This window comes from Rutidosis leptorrhynchoides, chromosome 11 (assembly GCF_046630445.1).
Source record: "Rutidosis leptorrhynchoides isolate AG116_Rl617_1_P2 chromosome 11, CSIRO_AGI_Rlap_v1, whole genome shotgun sequence".
Taxonomy (NCBI): Eukaryota; Viridiplantae; Streptophyta; class Magnoliopsida; order Asterales; family Asteraceae; genus Rutidosis; species Rutidosis leptorrhynchoides.
In genome coordinates this window covers 60449009-60466926 of record NC_092343.1, presented here as the reverse complement: position 1 = coordinate 60466926, position 17918 = coordinate 60449009, and the positions used below count along the sequence as shown (strand labels likewise).

The following is a 17918-nucleotide window of genomic DNA, read 5'->3' as shown; positions in this document are numbered from 1 at the left end:
TACACTAGTAGACATATTTGAGATATCTACATACGGATTGTGTTATATCAAAACCAAGCATTTCACCAGGGTGTATAGATGGCATGCCACGTGGAGGAAAAACATTGGTGGAGTAAAGATGAGATGCAATCCATGTAATCCAATTTTTGTGGTTGCATTGAATATTTCTTCAATAAACCAATCAAAATTATTTTTTTTTTTTTTTTTTTTTTTTTTTTTTTTTTTTTTTTTTTTTTTTAACTTTATATAAAAACAGAAACGTAAACCTTCAACTTTGAATTTTTTTAAGTTCTTGCAAATCAACAAAAGAAAAGGATGGCATCTATTTCTGCTTCCATTTCTACCGCCTCACCTTCATTTTATTTGGTGCAAAAGCCATCTATTTCTACCCGCGGTTCTCCAATTATCGGTATGCTTCGAATATAATGCTAGTAAGGTTTAAAATGATACCTATTATACACTTTTTAATATTAGTACGTCTGAATTGGTATTTGAACTTGCAACCTTTTGATTAACGGGAAAAACGGGCTAATCGGGCCAATCAAGTATTGTTAGGCTTAAGAGTAAAGACATGTTGTTAATTTGCTTTAGTAGATAGTATTGCTATTAGGGATATCAACATTTAAAAATGTTTGATGATCAATAACTATTAGTAGCCCAATGATAAGCTCACTTTAAGTAGTATGGCGGAACATGGAGCCAACCACAGATGGGGTGAAACCAGTAACAGGGTAAACACTAAAAAAACCCTTATTTTTTGCTTAAATTTTTTTTTAAATCCCGGATGGGGCGGTCACCCCCTCCAGTATAACTAAGTACCGCCCCTCGTAACTAGACAAACTAAAACTATCGAAAAAGTGAGTGTGAAGGCTCATTGTAATTTGTTTGAAATTATCGGATGAGTGTTTTGAAAGTGATTATATAATATGATTAATTTACCAAAAAATGATTAATTTACTAATAAGTGATTTTATAAGATGATTAATTTACTAAAAAGTGAGATAGTTTGGTGTATATTCACTAATCACTTTAATTTCTTGTGGTGACAGCTTGCTTTTTGTCTTCAAAACTAACATTTTCCACCTTAATTTATTAGAAAATTGGAATGGAATATACTTTTACAAATTTATTAACTATTTTAAAATGGGAATTAATGATATTGTTAATCTTGATCAGGATTACCATCAATGAGCAAGATGGGAAAAGTGAGGTGCTCAATGGAAAGTAAGCCCATCGTCACATCAGAAGACGGTGCACCAAAGTTGAGGATGGGTGCACCGTCGTTGATGGCTGCAGCTGTAGCCGCAACCATGTCAAGCCCAGCAGCCATGGCTCTAGTGGACGAAAGAATGAGCACAGAAGGAACCGGACTACCATTTGGTCTAAGCAACAACCTTCTTGGGTGGATCCTTTTCGGCGTCTTTGGGTTGATTTGGACACTTTACTTTGTCTACACCGGTAGCCTTGAAGAGGATGAGGAGTCCGGTCTATCGCTTTAAACTTTTTTTAACCTAAAATAACAATTTGTCAATTGTGATGGACTTATGTGTAATATTATTCATCTATCCCTTTGTACGTTGAATGTGGATTATTTGTGTTTATGAGAATAGCACTTTTGTCCTTCTAGATATGAATCTTGTAAAGTTTGATTTCATTTCAAGATTGCATCTTTATGGAAGAAAATATCTAATAGATGTGCTTGTATCATCTCGCTAACATTTTAACAGTATCACAAATTTGGATTTGGGGCATAATTAATGAGTACAGAATAAGAGATAAGTGGTGATCGTGGTCCAAGCCTTTTGCCCCCCCCCCCCCCCCCCCCCCCCCCCCCCCCCCAACAATTATTTTGACATAGTACTAAAAGTGACTCATTTGTAGATGTAGAGACAAAGAATCGCATAAAAACCCTTTGACAAGTAACTTATATGTATTCATCATTACAAATCATGTTAATATCACATACATTCTTGTGCATTTTTGACTAGCTTTCATCCGATTCATGTTAATACGACATACATTCTTGTGCATTTTTTACTAGCTTTCATCCAACTGCGGAGAGCAGGGTAACTAGAGGGTATTCTGCCACCCCAAACTCTTAATGAAGATCTTTATACATGAGCTCTTTTTCTATTATTTATTTATGCCATATCTTTAATAGCGGGTTGGTTACACCTACAATCGAAATGGAAACCGCTCATTTGAAATGGATATTGAGTATATTAATAAAAAAAAATTATCTTAACCACCCTAATAGATTTATGTAATCAGCCCAAAGTCAATGGGTGACCTAGCATACTTTACTTTTAATTATTAGTTAAGTTACTCTACAATCTATTAGCCTAAGCCCGCTTTATATTCAAATAAAAATTTTGTTTAAAAATTCAACTAATGAATTATAACATCTTACTGTACAAATTACGAAAATAAAATCCGATGTCATGATTCCCGACTCTCTCTAAAGGTCCTTTTAAAAAAAAAATCTAACAATTATCATTAAATTTCGAATATAATTTTATCATTTAACGTACTACTACAACTATGAACAAAGTCTTATTTAAAATATAATGGAAAAAAGGTAAATAAAACATGTATTGCAACCATGAGTCCTTTTGAGAAGGAAATGAAAAGAAAACAAAAACAATTGAAAGAAAAGTATTACGAGTAGTATTTTTGTTTGATACACTTTATATTTAAAAATAAGCACATCAGAAAGGAAGATTATGTTACCTTATTACGGAGCCTAACATACAATATTTTTTGTTATTCTTTATATATAAGTCGACCCCCAATAGTTTTAGCTCCGCATATGTTTGCGTCTCCTTTGTTGTTGATATTGTATGATTTTTAAATAAACAAGAACTTTGACATATGGCATCACAAATTAGGATATGAATCTATGAAACTAAAAATGGTTGCTAAATGGAGTTGTAGATCTGCTTGTGAGACAATGGGTTAAGCCACTGTTATATGCACCGATAAAAATAATTATATCGTGCACATGGAGAAACTGGAACGAACTTGTACTACTTTTCATTATGAAGATATTACAACTTCGTTTCATATTCTAAATGTCCACGACACAACTGTTTTATCTGTGCATATAACAATGAATGAACCCATTGTGTCACTGCAGATCAACTACTCCCTGATCAACCATTGTTAGTTTCATAGAACCACCTTAATTCTATGTGATCAAGGCCAATAATTCCTCACCATTGCGCTTTAAAAAATACTTTACCATTCACCGAATGCTCAAACCTTGAGAACCTTCCATCACCATACTCATCAAAAACTAAATTGTACTTCTGAAAGGTAAGCTATATGCCTATCTTTTTCAGGCGTTCCTAGATTTTAGTGATTTTGGGTCTGATCTAGTGGCGGATCATGAACTTATTATATAGGGAATGATGTTATGCACGTGTTTAGCCCGGAACTTGTTTCTATAGTTTCTAAAATTTAAAAAAAAGAGATAAATACTTAGGAGATGTCTCGTGTCGCTTTATTTATGGCACATGTCTACTTAAAATAAGTAATATTCCACAAACAAATTATCAACGGTTTATAATTCCCTTTAAAGCAAGAAGATATTTATTCATATATTACTTTAAATTTGTTTATCTTGACCATCCTAAGATAACCGTGTAAATTGTTTTTTCGTAAGACAAGACTCCAAAGCTATAGCTTATGGGGATTGAACTTGAGTCTCAACTAGAGATTCACAAGCCTCCAACCACCACGTCAGCCATTTAATAAATCTAAGTTAAAATACTCCCCCACCCCCACCATTCAATAGCTAACAAGAAAAATGATATTCGTTTAAGCGTTGTTATTTGAATATGCTAGCTTATTTTTTATGTCAAAATAAGCAATACTCATATAAACACTTCAATATGCAATCCAAAACACTCCCTTAACAAATATAGCTATTCAAAATACGTTTTCGTAATGGTACTGCATACCCTAATTAAAATCTTTGACCCACCACTTGATCATAACACAATAATTTACTCGATCCGATGTCACATTGTGACTAGATCTGATTATTTTCAGAAAAAATGATTTTTCCAAAAAAAGAAGGCTAGCATACTATCTTTTGTAGAGAATTGAATTGAATGTAAAGAAAGAGTTTGAATTTAAATGAAAATACCTGTAGCCTTTTATAAGTTCAAGAAACTAACTTGACTACTTGAGGAACCTGCAAGGAACTTACCCTTAATTACACATGCAAATTAGAAAGTAACACTGGATATATCTTATTTGTCTTATATTTTATTAGTTAATTAATGAAAATGAGGGAAACAAGCAAGAACCTGCTCCTTGTTAAATGTTCACATTAGCATATAAACAATGAAATATATAGCTTCATGACCTTGTAAAAGTCAATGGTCCTACAAGTCATGTTAACTTGAATTAACATGCTAATTAGCACATTCTTTGAAAAGATACAAGTTGTAAAATATAAATTTGTAACATATTTGTTAACATTTCTAGACAAATTTATGATATTCTAGGCAATTACCAATTATTTAAGTGGTATTTGGATGCGCATATAAAGCTCAACTAATCAACAAGTTCATTTTCTATCTATCTATACTTAAATTATTTGACATTATTAATCATCTTCTCTTTACATTTAACCATTTCAAAGTAATCTGTTAGTTTTAATTTGATATCCTCACAACAACTTTCAAATTTAAATCATTCTAGCATCATATTTTGAAGGTGATTAGAAAAAATGTCAAAAATTGTACCGGATAACTTAGCTAGACCATATATCATCGGCAAAGAAAAACATATGAGAAGCAATGATTTAAACATCTGATAAATTTTCATTTATTTGAATGATTTGATTTAATATATGAAAATGAAAAGAGTAAATAAACCTAAAACTATATGCCTAAAATAAGGCCTGGTTTATTTTATTTGGCATATAACTTATATATATATATATATATATATATATATATATATATATATATATATATATATATATATATTTTTTTTTTTCAAAATCTAAGTCTATTATTTAATTAAAGGAAAGTGATTCATACATTAACATTCATACACCGTTAATTATACTCGTATTTTATAATGTCTTTTTGTACAAATTAAAATTAATTTACCCATGTGCAAATTATCAAACCTTTATCAAATTACCAACCGCATTTGGTTACTTATTTTTTCAAAAGCAAGTAATTTTATTACTCGAATATATATAAGTACATGGATCCTACTATCACAGCTATACAATGATTCGAATTTGGACAATAAAATAAAAAAACAAAGTTGCAATGCATTTCATGTGATGACCCGGAGATTTTCGACCAAATTTAAACCTAATCTTTATATGATTTCGACAAGATAAGCAAAGCCTGTAATGTTGAGTCTCAAAAATTTTGAACTGTTTTCATACAAGCATTTAATCTTGACTATTTTCGACGATTCACGAACAATTTTTTTTTTTGTAAATAGATATGTATGTATATATATATATATATATATATATATATATATATATATATATATATATATATATATATATATATATATATATATAAGTGTAAGTATATATATAATAATTGGAGATGATAAGACATAAATGATTAAGTTGTTATTAATCTATAAATATAAATATAACACATGATTTCTGTACATATTTATTATTAGGTGTATGAAAAATGTAAAAGTTATACTATTAACCTAACTTTCATTATAAATGTTAATATTAATATTTGTATTATTGAAATATATATAATATATGAAACCTAAGATGTACAAGTATTGTTATTGATATTATTATTATCATTATTAATTCTATTATTAATAATAATATTATTATTATTAGTTTCATTATTATTAATAAAATTAATATTAAATATTAATGATATATTATTATATTTCCTTATATAATTAATATACAAATATAAATTCGATATACGGATATAGATATATACATAAAAAAAACAGATAACTTGATATATCCTAACTAAGATTTGTATTAATATCAGATATTAAAATTACCTTTATATGTAACAATCATTATTAACATCATTAATAACAATATTAATGTTATCATCTTATATTATTGTCATTAATTAATAGTATTACTATTACTAGTAATTGTATAATTATTATTGTTATATTTAAGATTTATATATAAATATAATTATATAAATATATAAGATATACAAATACAGGATATAAAAATAAATGTAGATATATACATATACATATAAATAAGCGACTATATACCATTATATAATAGGAAAATTGTATTAATTTCATAAAGATAAGTATTATTATTATTATTATTATTATTATTATTATTATTATTATTATTATTATTATTATTATTATTATTATTATTATTATTATTATTATTATTATTATTATTATTATTATTATTATTATTATTATTATAATTATTAATTAGTAATATTAATTAATTATAATGTGGATAAAATAAAAGACATGACTTACGCGTAACAACTACTTCCATTAGATTCATTATTTATTTTCTACCCGTGATATTTTTTAGCAACTATCACCAACCCTACAAACCCATTCCATCCTCTCTTAAATCCCGACTTTTAAACCATTTAAATTCTTCAATCTCTGTTATCAAATACCAACTATGATCTTGATTTAAGCAGATGACAGATACAATTTTTTTTTTCCTTCGCAGGTCGATACCTCTGTATCATATTCCTTTATTCAAAATTTTTAGTTCGAAACAATCTTCAAAAACTAAAATTGCAGTTGTGTTAGGAATGTTTCAAACAAACTATCTGTAAAGTTTCATACCCCAATTTTTAATATCAAATACGAATTTCGAAGTCAAAGTTTTGGGAATAAAAAGTCAAACTGTGTTCTTCAATCAAATTCGTGTTAATCGTTTCAATTCAAATTAAATTAACAATTTGGAAAGATTACACGATGTATTTATAACCTATTTCATGTTGGGAGCTTAGTCTATAAAGGTCTCGTTTTAAAAATCAATTTTACTTATTTATTGGACATCGACGAACAGCAGTAGCTGTTGGGTTTTTTAAAATTTTTTTTTTTGTTTTCTGATGTTACAAAGCTTAAACGAATTTTTAGATTTTAATTACAAGTTTTAATCAAACAAACGATTTAGTTATTAGGTTGTTTTGATTTGGGTCGATGCAATTGAAGAAGAAGATGAAGAATAGACAACATATATTACGGGTTATAAACTTATTCAGGGGATATAAGTCAGAGAAAAACATGAGTAGATGAGTGGTGTGGTTTGTTTGTGTGTTACCGAGAGGTCGCGGGTTCGAGTCCCAGCTCTGGCGAGTTATTTATTTTTTTTCTTTTAGACTCCCAAAGGTAGTTTTTCATCAAATATTTATTATTATTATTATTATTATTATTATTATTATTATTATTATTATTATTATTATTATTATTATTATTATTATTATTATTATTATTATTATTATTATTATTATTATTATCATTATTAATAATATAATATTGTTATTGTTATTATTGTTAGTATTAATAATGTTATAAGTATTACTCTTATTAGAAATTATAGATAATAATATTAGTATGATCAATATTATTATATTAATTATTATTGATAATATTATTAATATTACGATCATTATCATTATTAGTATTATCACTAAATATTATTATTATTATTATCGTTATTATTAATTTTATAATACTACTACTAATATAAGTATTACTAATATTATGATTAGGATTACAAAAATTGATGCTATAGAAACTCTAGTCACTAGTTTAGAAATTAAACGCGAAGATTATGATTATTATGATTAGGAACATAAAGGTTTTAATAATAGTATTATGATTATGACCATAAAAGTTTTAAAGATATCATCATTAAGATTATAAGAATATATATAAATGTATGGATTTAAAAACTATGGATAAAATTATAATTTAAGTGAATTACTAATTAGTAGTATTATTATTAATAAAGTTATCATTTTATTACTAGTACATCATTATTTATTATCAAAAACTATCTTTTAAAAACAGATAAATATTTTGTATATTTGTTATATATACTATAATTATATTAAAATTTCACATAACTAGATAAATCAAACTTACTAATATTATTTATTTAAATACGTACATTTAACAAACTAATAAATTTTAATATAACACTAAACAATGATGTATATAAATATATTAATATAACTACATAGATATTAATCATATTGGATATATACACAAATTAAATATATAATACATAAATTATAAATAAATTTGTTCGATTATGATTACGTGTATTAATAAATATATAATTAATATAGGTTCGTGAATCCGAGGCCAACCTTACACTTGTTCAATGATGTTATATGTATTTTTACTACAAAATACATTAGGTGAGTTTCATTTGCCTTTTTACCCTTTATATTTTTGGGCTGAGAATACATGCGCAATTTTTATAAATGCTTTACGAAATAGACACAAGTGATCGAAACTACATTCTATGGTTGGATTATTAAACCGAATATGCCCCTTTTTATTAAGTCTGGTAATCTAAGAATTAGGGAACAGATACCCTAATTGACGTGAATTCTAAAGATAGATCTATCGGGCCCAACAAGCCCCGTCCAAAGTACCGGATGCTTTAGTACTTCGAAATTTATATCATGTCCGAAGGAGGATCCCGGAATGATGGGGATATTCTTATATGCATATTGTGAATGTCGGTTACCAGGTGTTCAATCCATATGAATGATATTTTGTCTCTATGCATGGGACGTATATTTATGAGAAATGAAAATCTTGTGGTCTATTAAAATGATGGAAATGATTATTTATGTTAAACTAATGAACTCACCAACCTTTTGGTTGACACTTTAAAGCATGTTTATTCTCAGGTACTAAAGAAATCTTCCGCTGAGCATTGCTCATTTTAGGGATATTACTTGGAGTCATTCATGACATATTTCAACAGACGTTGCATTCGAGTCGTTGAGTTCATTAAGATTAATATTAAGTGAATTATAGTTAGAAATATTATGAAATGGTATGCATGCCGTCAACTTTCGATGTAATGAAATATTGTCTTTTCAAAAACGAATGCAATGTTTGTAAAATGTATCATATAGAGGTCAAGTACCTCGCTATGTAATCAACTATTGTGAATCGTTTATAATCGATACGGACTTCGTCCGGATGGATTAGGATGGGTCGCTTCATTTCAGAATCTTAACATAGGGGGGTTGAGTAGCCAAGGAATCACTGATGAACAAGCTGGTCACTTATATATATTATTATTATTATTAGGGGCATGATCAATGGGGAAGTAACCAATCGGGGGGAGAAAAAAAAAATTCGTCTTTTGAAAAAACTTTGTTCACGAACATTATAGATTGGATGAAAATATGAACATTTAGAAAAGACACTTCGTGATGAATGTTATTATTTTGGCTGGAAAACGATCGACAAAAATAACATTCAAGATAATATTGTTCGTGAAGAATGTTAACGTTTTTTTTCTTCATGTTTTGTGAAGTAAAATTTAGCCCGATTTAGAGTTTAGGGTTTAGGGTTTGGTGTTTTGGGTTTATTCCATAAACCCAAAACACCAAACCCTAAACCCTAAACTCTAAACCGTTCGTGTTAAAAACTCAATCTAAATCCTAAATCTAAACCCTAAATCTAAACCCTAAACCCTAAATTTCTAAACCCTAATATCTAAACCCTATAAACCCTAATATCTAAACCCTAATATTCAAACCCTAATATCTAAAACCTCAAAATACGCTCGAAAAACACGATAATTGTTATATATTACTTCTTCGAGCGTTTTCCCGCCATAATAAAAACATTTATCACAAAATGTCTTTATTAAATGTTCATATTTTCATCCAATCTATAATGTTCGTGAACAAAGTTTTTTCAAAAAACGAAAAAAAAAATTTGCTTCCCCCCGCTTCCCTCCGAATGGTTACTTCCCTCTTGATCCTACCACATTATTATTATTATTATTATTATTATTATTATTATTATTATTATTATTATTATTATTATTATTATTATTATTACTATTGTTGTTACTATTATTATTATTATTGTTGTTATTGTTGTTATTATTACTATTATTATTATTATTATTATTATTATTATTATTATTATTATTATTGTTGTTGTTGTTGTTGTTGTTGTTGTTGTTGTTAAAAAACAAGCATTGTATTAAAATAAACGAACTGAGTACAGCGAGAAAAACTATATACGATTGACCAAATGAGCTTATAAACTAACTAAAAACTAAGAGATATATAGCTTATACGAAATATACAAAAATGAGGAAATCAACTATTGATCTTAACGGATCCCGGATCTACTAGCCTGCGAAGAAAGCTGGTCACTTATTAGTCTTGCAAGTTCAGGCATACATTTAGTCAAATTGAAAACTGGTCTCATGCTTACAAGAGTCTTGATGAGAATTAAGTAGTTGAACAGGCAACATCGAGGAAAGAACTTGGGATCTTACATTCTTTCAATCAATAAACTAATTAAGCCTATATGTCGACCTAAACCTAACATTTTGTTTTTATACAATTCACACACACACACACACATATACACTATATATATATATATATATATATATATATATATATATATATATATATATATATATATATATATATATATATATATATATATATATATATATATATATATATATATAAAATTTCAAATGAGAACCAAATAAAAGTAGAGAACTGAAAGAACTAATCTTGACCTTTAAATGTTATGATCTAAGGGACCAAAATGATTTAACACAATTAGTAATTAAAAAGAAATTTCTGTAACATTAAATACGGGCCTAAGGGTATAAAAGAAATTTCCGCCTAAATAATAACATTCATCACGAAGTGTCTCTTCTAAATGTTCATATTTTCGTGTGATCTTGATGCCGGGAAAAAAAATTTCAAAAAAAACGAATTTTTTTTTTTTTGCTTCCCCCCGCTTCCCTCCGATTGGTTACTTCTCCATTGATCCTGCCCCTATATATAGGGATGGCAATGGATGTTCCATCTATGGACATCCACCCGATCCGATCCATTTGTAATGGATATGGATGATGTAAATGGACGATTAACGGATATGGATATGGATATGGATGATCTAAATATTTCATGGATCGGATATGGATGATAATTTACCATCCACGGATATATCCATAATCACCCGAAATACATCTATATATACATATATACGAACTAAAATATAGGCATATACATCTACATATCAATATACATATACATATAACCTAAGAATTCTTAAATTATTAACGAAAATAAGGGTTGTGATAGTCACAATTATTAAATTGTTACTAACAATATTACAAGTTATATATTTAGATTAGTTTAAATGTATATTTACTTATATTATAACGTAATTTGCTCAATTAAATTTTAATCGGCAATAAATTTCAATCAAAACATGCGTAACGACTCAAAAACATAAAGATTAAATATTTTCATTTGTTATAATCTATACTAAATTGATAAAATCATCGTTAGATTAACATTTCATTTGATATCCAACGGATATCCATTAACCCGCTTAATCCATCGGATATGGATATGGACGGATGAACTATAATTAAATGGATATGGATATGGATATGGATGAGCAAAAATTAAATGGATATGGATGTGGATATGGCATCATCCGATCCATATCCGATCCATTGCCATCCCTACCTATATATATATATATATATATATATATATATATATATATATATATATATATATATATATATATATATATATATATATATATATATATATTGGTAGGATAAAAGGAGAAGTAACCAATCGGGGGAAAATGGGGGGAAGCAATTTTTTTTCTTCATTTTTTGAAAAAACTTTGTTCACGAACATTATAGATTGGATGAAAATATGAGCATTTAATAAAGACACTTTGTGATAAATGTTTTTATTTTGGCGGAAAAACACTCGAAGAATTAATATATAATAATTATCGTATTTTTCGAGCGTATGTTGAGGTTTTAGATATTAGAGTTTATATATTAGGGTTTATAGGGTTTAGATATTAGGGTTTAGAAATTTATGGTTTAGAGTTTAGATTTAGGGTTTAGATTTAGGATTTAGATTGAGTTTTTAACACGAACGGTTTAGAGTTTAGGGTTTAGGTTTTTGGGTTTATGGACTAAACCCAAAACACTAAACCCTAAACCCTAAACCCTAAATACTAAACTCTAAATCGGACTAAATTTTACTTCACAAAACATGAAAAAAAATGTTAACATTCTTCACGATCAATATTATCTTGAATGTTATTTTGTCGATTTTTCCGTCTAAATAATAACATTCATCACGAAGTGTCTTTTTTAAATGTTCATATTTTCGTGTGATCTTGATGCTTGAAAATTTTTTTCCAAAAAAATAAAAAAAAAATATTTTGCTTCCCCCCTTTCCTCCGATTGGTTACTTCTCCATTGATCATGCCCATATATATATATTTATATATATATATATATATATATATATATATATATATATATATATATATATATATATATATATATATATATATATATATATATATATATATATATATATATATATATATATATATATGTCCATGAATGTTATTTCTTTGAGGGTTTTATGATAAAGAATAATAATATTTATCACAAAGTGTCTTTTTATATGTTTATATTTCACGTGATCTTAATGTTTGTAAAAAAAAAAAAAAAATTTAAAAAAAGAAAATTTTTTTTACTTTCCTCCAAAAAGTGGTTTCTATTGATTAAATATAGGTAGATAACTAACTTTCGGATTGAACTCCTCTTGACTTGTGTGAATCTATAATGTGAGTTTGAATATACGTGTATATCTATATTAGTTCTCTTAATTCTTTCGGGGCTCTCTCATAATTAATATTCAAAGAATCATCATCATCTCCATATGTGTGGTGCCATTGGGGCTCACTAATATGAATAAGTTTCATAACAATAGTACAAGTAATATGTGCATACAACATAACTACGATGTCAAATTGTGGGAAGTTTTAACCATTTGAGCTTTGTTCAAGTGGTCACCAGAATTTCTAGTGAAGCCGTAGATCTTGGTCTCAATCTTTGATAATGTCCTCTTAAGCCGAATTAAAGATTTACATTGGAAGAGTTATAAGATTATAAATTGTGCTTGTCATTCTCATTGATCAACATCAGTATATATACAATAGTTTAGCCTTATCACCTCCTACAAATATGGAAAACGAATCTTAACCATATTCTACAAGATATGGTTTAAACAAAAACAATATACAATAAATATATATTAAATATAATACACGAATAATAAATGTGTTTTACCTGGCATCGGGGTGACGCATAGGTTCTCAATGACCAAGGTTTAACTGCTATGGAGAGCTAATGTGCTTGTTCACAAGAGTTCCTTGTTAACAAAAAATTCTACGAAGTTTCTCACTTGTTTTGTCAATTTAGTCATAAACTCAACATAAGTAGCATACCATAATCATATCAAACTTTAAGATTTCTAATCTGATTAGTTTTATTGTCAAGCAATAATCAATATTCATATTCACTACTTTAATTAGTTTCATTAGAGTAAGAAATGAGTTTCAAAAATGTATGTCTAAATCTTACTTTTCAAAGATTCTATGTTTTGTTGTTATTGTTTTCCAATTTGTTTGAGTTGTAATTGAGTAATTAGTTTAACATGAATTTAACTCTTTGGAGTCAATCTTTTACCAGGTTTGATCGTAATACTAATTAAACTCGGCCCATAAGGACTCTAAGACTAAATTTAATCAAGCTTCTTATGGAATCAAAAGACTAACATGCAAAATATGATTCATAATTTAAAGTTATTCAAGTGAATATCGATCTTATATCTACTAATTTTAAACATCACCTAACTATAGCATTAGCATCTGGTTCTAAAAATACAAAATACAACTTTTTATATACGCTTCCAGAGATCTGAGTCAAACGAATCAAACATACATATGAAGATCCCCCAAGTTATCAAGACAAGTTTGTGCTTAGTGTTGACGTAATTAGGATCTTAGATTAATCGTACTAACAAGATTAGAGGCGGAAAACACTAATCTATAGGGTAAATGAATACTATGACACTTCGGGATCAATAATACCAACAAGAGTTGATGTAATCGACGCCTAGGAACGTGTATTCGGTTGGGATTTGGTCTAGGACAACTGCAAGAACGGAAAACGTCGGCTAAAGGGTGTAGGGTTTGTAACCTAAGAATGAAACCCGACTTCCCTATTTATATATACTTACAGTGTCCATCGGTCGATGGTCTCTGACCTTCGGCCGATGGTGTTTGTCCCTCGACCGATGGTCCCTACCATCGGTCGATGGTCTGAGCTGCCAACCAATCAGCTCTAAACCATTTAATGTCATTGCTTAATCAATATCACACACATATTATCAATGACAATGTTCATACACGACTGAAATGTAAACGTCAATACACATAGAACTTATTACAATATAGAACTCGAGATTATGCACCAACAAACTCCCCCTAAGACCTAGTTCTATAACAAAAGTCTTCAGTCGTCATCAGATTCATTCGAACAGATCAATCACCATGTTGTTCAAATAACACAGCTTAGCCACCTTCACATACTGTTCAGCCTGCACCTTATTCTCTCGTCGATAGAGCATACGATTGTAGTACAACGTAAAAATATCAGCTTCGGTACAGTTTCTCAGCCAAATTGGATCCAACACACGAATGCAATCTATGTCATTCTCGTTCTTCTTATCCAAAACAATCACAGCTTCCTCTGAACGATCATCATAGAACCACCATCTGAATCTTTGACTTCAATTATGCGGCAACTTCCTCAAAGGTACTTTCTTTATTGTCTTTGCATGCTTATACTTTACAATCTTCTTAGATTCACCGGTTCGCGGATCAACTCTGTAGCTAATCCTAGAAAACTGCGGTCGAAACCCCTTCCAATTTGGTGATCTGAAGGCATTTCGAATCTTCTTTACCAACAGCCAAGATAAATCATTCATACCACAGTATAACATTCTCAACCGGGCAATTTGCATTAGCTCAAAATACGGTAATGTCTTGAATTCATGACCATATTTGAAATAATCAACACCAAATTCTCTTTTAACTGCGTACATGTTGAATTCTTCAATATAAGCCCAGTCCAGAATTCTTCCCTTCACATTCTTTCTCAAATTTATCATTTTCAAATACTCTGGCTCAAGCTTCGGCTTTTCATAATATTTTCGAATTCTCAAAATATCCTTCCAATCAGCTTCCAACTTTTCAACCTTTTCTTTATTATACTTAACCGGCAAGAAACCTTCAGGAAAAACTTCAGTTCGTTCTTTCTCTTTACACCTTTAATCCAAAATCTCATCATTAGTCCTAAATAACTCATCAAAACCAGGAAGATCTTCATTCTTATCATTTTGATACATAGGAAACTCTTCATGAGTCACATCCTCAACTAGATCATCCACATCCTTATCACAAAAATCCTCGGTAATCTCTGGGCCAAAAGAATCATCCTCAGATGAAGGATCGTCGGACTGTGCGTTAGCTGCTTTAGGCTCTTCTTGCTCTAGACGCACCAGTTCGTCCAGCTCTTCTCTAGAGAGGTTGTGAGGGATTTCTCCCTCTTCTAGATCATCATAAACAACAGAATGCTTGAGCTCATCCTGTTTAGAAAAGAATTTGCTAAAACTGTAATCAATATTTAGAGGAATTACTGACAGTGCTTTAGCGTGTGAAGAACCAGGAGCCTCCCCCACTCTGTTATCAGGCTCGTCCTCTATCATCTCGATAAGCTTAAACTTTTCATCCCAAGCATTCAGCCTCTTAATAGGTGATGCTGCCAACTCCTTAGCCTCTGTTGCCTCTTTCTTAGCATCTGTCAGCAGCAAAGATTGATCACTCACCCTTTTTTGTAACAGATCAACCTGCATAGTTAACCGTTCAACATCTTCAGACTTAACCCTGTTATCTTCTTGAAGCTTCTCGTACTTTTCATCCATCTCCTTTCTCATCCTCAGATTATTAGCCATAGCTTGCACATATAAATCATTTAGCGTACGGAGAGCTGATGATCCAACACCTCCCTCAGTTCCGGCATGTGGAGGAGCTTCAGGAGTAGGAGTAGACACAATCTCTTGAGAAACTTATTGAATAACAGGTGGAGATTGTTGTATTAATTGATGTTATTGTTGTGGTGGTTGTTGTCCTTGAGTTGGTGGTGGTTGTGTTCCCTGAGGAGTTCCAGCAGATGATCCACCTCCATCTTTATAAACAAGCCTGAACCTCCTTTTTGGTTTAAATTTTGTAGACACTTGAGAACTCTCATCTTCAACCATTCTCCTTTTCAAACTTCTAGAGGTATCATCATCATTACCAGCATCAGGACGAACATCTCATGTTTCATCAACTAACCCACCAGTACCAGATCCACTAGCAGCTTGAGGATTTATCAGTAGATCAACTTCTTCGTCACTATTAGCCACTTCAAAATCGGGTTGTCTATCAGAAGCAATGTTCTCATTTCTCCACTTTTCCCTGGAGGACACTGATAGTCTTCTCTCGCAAGATGACACACAAGCTTGCCGTCACTTGCACTCTTCTTCTGGTTTAGTCTATTGAAGGTAAGATCCGTCATATGCTTCAGCTCAATAATATCCTTTTTCACTCTAGGCAAGTCCATGGTTTGACGGTTGATCATTATCTGGAAGAATCGTGGATAAACTAGAAACAACTTGCTCATCACATTGTCCACCATCAAATCAAAGATAACCCCAGAGAAATTAAAATCAGCCTTTAGCACCAATGCAACAAAAATCCCTTGATATACTTCACTCAACTCATCGAACCCTCCTTGTAACGGACTCAAACACCTAAGCACAACAAGAGACAAGTATATGTACGGTGGAGTGAATCCACTTCTTTTGATCGTAGCCCTCGAAATATCACCAGCATATTTGCACCCAGTAATCTTGGTCTTTGATAGTTTCTTAGGCATGTCTTCCTCATCTTCAAATAAGAACATGTTCCGAATCGTATCCTCAGACACCTTAACCTCTTGATTAAAGACTGAGCTCACAATCACCTTCTTGTCATTTTCAGTTTCAATCCTTGCATGTTCTCAGAATTCCCTCTGATGAGAATAATAAGCTGTACACGGCATAGACACAGCTGCATAAACTCTAGAACATTTCAGAAACTCGATCACACCCTTGTATTTACCAGCATTAGGACCTTTCTCATTCGAACAAACAGTTAGATTGGAACCACTGCAAGCTTTTAGTCCTGGAAGATCAGCAGATAACGGACCTCCTGAAGATTCAGTATCGGATCCGTGAACAACATTCTCTGGGTCAACTTGAACACCTGACATTATGAACAAAAACTTCAAACACAATTCAAATCAGTAATGCATATTCATGACATAACAGTTAACACATGTAATCATCAAAAGATAAAATACATCGTTATTCATACTAGCTTGATCACACGATGTAACATCCCGCATTTTTTCTGTTAAATTATTTTAACCCCCGTTTTTTTATTTATATAATACATTTCGTATCTAGATTCGTATCTTTTGTTATTTAGCGTTTCTAATATTCACGCTATTTAACTATAACATCTCTCGTTTACTCTAGCATATTTAAAATAATTCGTTGGTTAAATCCCCCACCCGATTACAAACTTGAAGGACTAATCTTGTCCCTTGGCCAAACTTGGTCAACTAGTCACCACCTCCTACCACCCAATCTTCATTTCATTTCTTTTTCCATTTTCTCTCAACCAAAAATCCCCAACTTAAACTCATCTTCACCTTCTCCACAAATTCTTCATCTACTCAA

The 17918-nt window shown here is 30.1% G+C and overlaps 1 protein-coding gene across 1 annotated transcript; it reads left to right on the top strand.

Annotated features, from left to right (window-relative positions):
* The first annotated feature begins 248 nt into the window (after positions 1-248).
* On the top strand, positions 249-1626 carry LOC139876483 (photosystem II reaction center W protein, chloroplastic-like). Its single transcript, XM_071863810.1, has 2 exons — positions 249-409; positions 1177-1626. The coding sequence occupies exons 1-2, from the start codon at positions 316-318 to the stop codon at positions 1497-1499; spliced, it is 417 nt and encodes a 138-aa protein (XP_071719911.1). The 5' UTR covers positions 249-315; the 3' UTR covers positions 1500-1626.
* The last annotated feature ends 16292 nt before the right edge of the window (positions 1627-17918 follow it).